This window comes from Physeter macrocephalus, chromosome 7 (genome assembly GCF_002837175.3).
Source record: "Physeter macrocephalus isolate SW-GA chromosome 7, ASM283717v5, whole genome shotgun sequence".
Taxonomy (NCBI): domain Eukaryota; kingdom Metazoa; phylum Chordata; class Mammalia; order Artiodactyla; family Physeteridae; genus Physeter; species Physeter macrocephalus.
The window spans coordinates 144,382,963-144,388,962 of record NC_041220.1 but is presented as its reverse complement, the minus strand read 5'-3'; the positions used below and the strand labels follow the sequence as shown (position 1 = coordinate 144,388,962).

General features: G+C 61.4%; 1 protein-coding gene across 4 annotated transcripts in view; it reads right to left on the bottom strand.

The window, feature by feature from the left end:
- The window catches only part of ZFYVE28 (zinc finger FYVE-type containing 28), a 113,367-nt gene that overhangs the window by 48,745 nt on the left and 58,622 nt on the right, over positions 1–6,000 (bottom strand). For all 4 annotated transcript variants that reach the window (XM_028492435.2, XM_028492436.1, XM_055086265.1 and 1 more), the window contains exons 3-5: positions 3,261–3,398; positions 1,622–1,824; positions 399–488 (exon numbers count right to left, since the gene is read on the bottom strand). In XM_028492435.2, coding sequence (XP_028348236.1) covers positions 399–488; positions 1,622–1,824; positions 3,261–3,398 — 431 coding nt within the window. The remainder of the gene's footprint in view (positions 1–398; positions 489–1,621; positions 1,825–3,260; positions 3,399–6,000) is intronic.

The window sequence follows — 6,000 nt, the reverse complement described above, 5'->3', positions numbered from 1 at the left end:
GGTGAGGGAGGTGAGGAGGTGAAGAGTGAGGGAGGTGAGGAGTGAGAGAGGTGAGGAGTGAGGGACGTAAGGGAGGTGAGGAGGTGAGGAGGTGAGGGAGGTGAGGAGGTGAGGAGGTGAGGGAGGTGAGGGGGAGGGAGAAGGAGGGGAGAAAGTGAGGAAGTGGGGGGGGAGTGAGGGAGGTGAGGAGTGAGGGAGGTGAGCATGGAGCCCTTCTCAACCACGTGAGGTCCAGCTGCAGTGTCTGGGCCCAGAGAAAGGGGACGCTGGGGCTGAGGAGCAGGTGTGTGTGCAGAGGCCCCGTGGCACATGCACACGGTGCCCCTGTCCCGGTGCAGCCCTCACCCAGGCCCGGGGCAGCAGGAGGAGCCGGGCCCCGCCTCTCCCGGTGGCCTCACCTCTCCACCGTCTCACAGAACAGCACGATGACCTCCTGCTGCACGTAGTACTCCCGTGGGGACTTCACGGGCACCATGGCCGACACGTAGCTGCAAACAGAGAGAAGGGAGTGAGGGCCCCCTGGTGTCTCCCGGAACCAAGGGTGTCGTAGCTGACAACCAAATGAGGTCCCTCCAACCGCAGCCCGGCCGCATCTCAGCAGCTTCATAAACACCCCGCCCAGCATCAGCGTCTATGTTTGGAGCCCAGCTCCTCCCAGGGTCAGGCCTCAACCGGCGCCTCCTTGGGCCCCACAGCCCTGCCCATCCTGGAACCGCCACTGCCCACTGCCGCGACGGTCCCCAGCCTCGAGGGAGTGAATGAGCCTGTGCAGGGCGGGCAGGCAACCCCTGGGCCCCCACGCAGGGCAGGGCCAGGGCGCTCCACCCACTCCCCAGGTGAGAACGTTCTCCTGTCACTAACTAGTTCTTCTTGTTACGAAAGCTCAGTTGGAAAGATGTGGAGCAGGCAGAGCCGGGCCGAAGCTGTAAAGCTCACTGGTGGCGCCCACTCCCTAGAGAACCGGCTGGAACGCCTGACTTCCTTCTGGGGCCCACACGGCACAGGCCGGACAGTTTTCATTAACCGGGCCACCGTGGACGGGCTTTGGGGTCCTGCTCCTCATCTACCTCCAGCATCTCCGTGTCTGTGGACAGCGCGCAGGCCCCTCCCCGCAGTCCTGGGTCCTCCAGAGCCCGTCCTGTGAGGGCCCCAGGGACCACGCCATGTCCTGTGCCGCGGGCGGGCGGACGAGCACGCCCCAGGGAGCTAGTGGGGGTGCGGAGGGCAGACCGGCTGAGCCGGAGAGGCGCGCCCCTCACCCCACGGAGCTGGGGGCCCCAGCAGGCCCCCGAGCGGCCACCACTTCCTCGTGGCTCCTGCCGCGTGCCACGCACGTCCAGGCACAGAGGCGTGCTGGGGGCGGGGCGTTGCGCTGACCGTGACCTTCACCCCAGGACCACCAGCGGTAGAGGTGCTGGGCGGGGCCGGCGTCCCCCGCGCCCCTCGGTGGCCCCTGCCCGCCTCCGCCCCGCCCCCACGCCGGGCCCCCGCGCCCCCGCGACGGCCCGGAACCAGCCCGCCCCGCTCTCCGCGGAGCTTTCCTGCTGCGGACGCAGAGCCCGGCGGAGCTGCCCGCCCCCAGCCCTCCCCACGGGCCAGAAGGTGAGGGTCCCTCGGTCACCTCAGCTCGAACTCGGCGAACAGCACGTCGAAGTGCCTCAGCGCCTCCCGCATCTTCTCCGTGTAGGTGTTGAGGTCCCGCAGCGCCTGGTCGCGGAGGGCGCCGCGCACGTCCTCCAGGCTGCGCGTCAGCTCCTTGGCCAGCGGCCGCATGGCCATGCTCTCCAGCTCGCGGTTCATGATGATGGAGCCGGCGGCCAGGCACTGCGGGCGGCACGGGGCGTCAGGGGGCCCCACCCGCGTGTCCGCGGCGCCCGGAGCGCGCGGGCTTCCGGAACCCCCGACAGCGGGCGCTGAGAAGGGCCCCCCCTCGCCGCCCGGGAAGACTGTACAGCGCGAGGTGGGGCCGGAGGGCGGAACGGCGGGGCTGGGGCGCCTCATCCCGGAGACGCCTCCCGGGAGCCCCTCCCTCATATTCCTGCCCCCCCCCCCGCCGCTCTGGGGCGCCCGCCCGGAGCGCGCGGGCTTCCGGAACCCCCGACAGCGGGCGCTGAGAAGGGCCCCCCCTCGCCGCCCGGGAAGACTGTACAGCGCGAGGTGGGGCCGGAGGGCGGAACGGCGGGGCTGGGGCGCCTCATCCCGGAGACGCCTCCCGGGAGCCCCTCCCTCATATTCCTGCCCCCCCCCCGCCGCTCTGGGGCGCCTGCTCCCTCCTGGTTTCTCTTAGATGCAGAGCCATCATGGCGGTGAGAACAAATGCCCTCGGGTTGGGGGGCTCCATGCAGGGGCCTCCGGGCCATGTGACCCCATCCCCTCCCCACCCGGCCCGCAGACGCCAGGTTCCGGCCGTACTCCAGGTCCACCGCACCGGGGCCGACCGCGGCTCCCCAAGAAATCCAGGCGTTCTAGGAAGCAGACGCCTCATGTCCATAAAGGCTCCCTGCATCACCTCATGGCTTGCACAGCTGCCCCTGCCCCTGGGACCCGCTTTGCAGAGCTGGGCACTGAGGCTGAGGGGAGAGACGGCCTACCCGGGGCCCCAGCAGGGATGCCCATCCAGGTGCGGCTCAGGGGAGCCGGGTGGAATGGGCTGAGACGGGGAGCCGGTGGGCACGAGGGCCCGGCAGCGTGGGGGAGAGGGGCATTCCAGGAGTCCTGCAGAGCTGAGGGGGGGAGGACCGGGCAGCCCACGCCCCTAGGGTCCCGAGAGCAAGGCCAAGGGGTCGTCTGGGTGTCCCACGGGTCACCACTGGCTGGGGGGAGGCTGGTCCTGCCTCCCAGGGCGGGCACCTCCCTCCCGTGCCTCAGGCTCCTCCTCGGGAGGTGAAGACCAAGATTGGAGGGGCTATGTGCGTGGCGGCCCCGCAAGAAGAAACAGTCCTGCGGGAGCGGGACGGCCAGTGCTGTTCCGAATACCAGCATCATTGTAATAAAGAACCGCTTTTAGGCCCTACGTGTCTGGGGGCCTGAGACCCTCATAGAAATCACATGTGAGGCCTCGTGTCTATATTTGCTTGTGTATAGTTTCCAGGGAGCGCGTTCTCGCCTCCCCGTGACCCTGCAGGCTCAGCACCATCTGTAACCCTTGGAGGAGGAGACGCGGGGCCCTGCACCTGTAGATGCACACAGGTGAGCGTCGTAGAGAAACAGCTGGACAATGCCCAGCATCGTGAGCCCGGACCCCGGCGGCCACCCACTACCTCGGCGCCAAACCAGAGCTGGCCGGCCAGGTTGTCGTGCCGGATCTCCTCGGGGAACTTGACACAGAAATCCCGTGGGGCGCGGTCCTGGGGGATGCACACATCCATGATCTGGTTAATGATGTTTAACACGTTGTCCTGAAACGGAAACAGGAAGTGCGCTGAGACGCAGCTCCAGCTGGCGGCTGGCAGGACTGCTTGGAAAGTCGGAGAAGCAAGCCCAGCGCAGGTTAGGATGACGAGGTGATGTGGTAGCACACGTGGGCTGCTCTGCAACTGCTACGAGGAGCACCAACTTTCCAGAAGTATCCAGAGTGAGGAGCACAGCCTCCCCCACGTCCAGGTGTCTAGAGCACCCGCCGTGAGGGCTGAGGGCGCGTCCCACGCCAGCCGCCAAGCTCATGGTGCATCGCCCTTTGCGACGGCTGTACCTTTCCCTGCTGACCCTGGGCTCCCTGCAGCCTCAGCCACGATGGCCGCCCCGAGCATCTCCCTGAACTCCTTTCTTAGGAGAGAGCTGGAGAAACGGAACTGCTAGGTGGACAGACACACAAAAAGTGGATTTTCACCGCCCACTTGCTGTGCTGCTTTGATTAACATTATAAGCCTGTGTCATCCTGGGCACGATCGCGACACAGGCAAGACCTGCTGTGGGGACAGACATCACTAGGAGACCACATGTAAGACTGGTCTTCTCAAACCTGTTTTACTGCATCTTCAATTACATCCCCTTCTTTTCTCAAAATTGTCCTGTTCTTTAAACGTCTACCATCCATTCAGTAGAATTGCAAGAATGTTGAAAGTTTAGTTTGTTTCTTTAATTTGTTAAAGGTAAGATTAATACCCATTCACCCCAGAGGAACTGGAAACATGGGAAAGTGGAGGGGCAGGGAATGTCCCTGGGACAGTGACTGCAGGTGGCACGCTTCCTGCCGGTTCTTGTCCCCGTGGGCTGCTTCCCATCCGCAGCACGGTTGGGATCATCTGTGGGCATAATTTTGTACTCTGCTGCTGTCATTTACTGCTGGGACGTGTTATTATCACTTTCCACAAATGCAGCTTGTGACGGGGAGCCACGTACGATTCCAGCACGTGGACCATCCTTTTAACTCCCCGCTTCCTCTTCTGCTGGACATTTGCGTCGTTTCTAATTTACCGTGAATAAGGCAATCACCACTGTGGTGCCTGACGCTGAATTTGGGGTGAGTCCCTCAGAATCCGCTCACCCCCAAGATGTAGCACGACAAAGTCAAAGAGCGTGAAGTGCATTTATAGGCGCTAATTACATTCCACCAAATTGCTTTCCAGAAAAAGACAGCACACCCTCACCCTCAGCAATTTTCTATCTCAACAGTCCTCCTCTCCACCCTCTGGGGCTTGAGTTTCATTTTTCTTAGGCAGTAGATGTGAGCGGAAAGCATGACTTTCTAACGCAAACAACTGATGCACTAAACTCTGAAGGAAATTCTGCACCATAAGGAAATCGCACAAAACATAAAAATAAATCCAACCAACATCAAGTGGCCCGTCCTACTGTCAGCTCTGTTTAAAAGGTTTTCTGGGTGGGGCGGTCTCTTTCTCACGATTCAACAAAGTAATGAACAAATAATGGCAAAAATAACAGCAAGTGCTCAGGAAACGTCAGCTGGTATTGAGAGCCAGGAGTGTCAGCCCAGCAAGGTGGCAGGGCTTACCCAAAGTCGTGTGGCCTTTCAGTGGCAGTGATTCCACCCTGCCCAGCCCCAGGACGGCAGCTGCCTGAGGGTGAGGTCTTTTTTCCTGCACTGATGGGCCCCCAGGGATAGAGCAGTGCTGAACACAGTGTCCCTCAACGGACCTTTACTGGGGCGTCCCATTCCAGCCAAGGTGGAGCAACACACATGAAATTTACCTCTTCAGACAACAATGATGGAAGCAAATGAGACAGCGGTTCTCCAGACACTGGACGTCAGGCAATAAGTGATCCCAGAGAGAAGAGAAACAAATGAGGCGGGAGCTATGACTGCCCGGCTCACTGCCTGCAGGGAATTCTCAGGTCGTGGCACAGACAAGAGGGTACCCACGTGGGACCCAGCAAGCTCCCTAGTTGAAGAGATAGAGCTGAGAGCCCGGGGAGACCAAGGCAGCCAGAATCCAGAGGACAGAGTAGCAGACGTAACTGAGCTGCCCACGGAGACAGCCTCTGGAGAGGCCCCTGAGTGTTCAGCGGGGCACAGGGCGGGAGAGGAGAGAAGTTCACGGTTCACAAGGCATTGGGTAGAGACCCAAGAGTGTCTTGCCTCAGTAGCAGACTATTCTCAGCCCCAGACTAAACACAGCTCTGATCCTGCCTAACACCTTAAAGAAACAGGATGCAAGAGGATCAAACCATTTCTAAGTAACCAAACTGTATCACAGAACAAAGCTCAAAGAACTTTATGGAAAAACAGAAATATTCAGCTCTCAGCAAGGTAAAATTCCCAAGGTCAGGCATCCAATTAAAAAATTACCCGGCTTGGGCTTCCCTGGTGGCACGTGGTTAAGAATCCGCCTGCCAAAGCAGGGGACACGGGTTCGAGCCCTGGTCCGGGAAGATCCCACATGCCACAGAGCAGCTGAGCCCGTGCGCCACAACTACTGAGCCTGCGCTCTAGAGCCCACAAGCCACAATGACTGAAGCCTGCACGCTGCAACTACTGAAGCCCGTGCTCCTAGAGCCCGTGCTCTGCAACAAAGAGAAGCCACCGCAACGAGAAGCCTG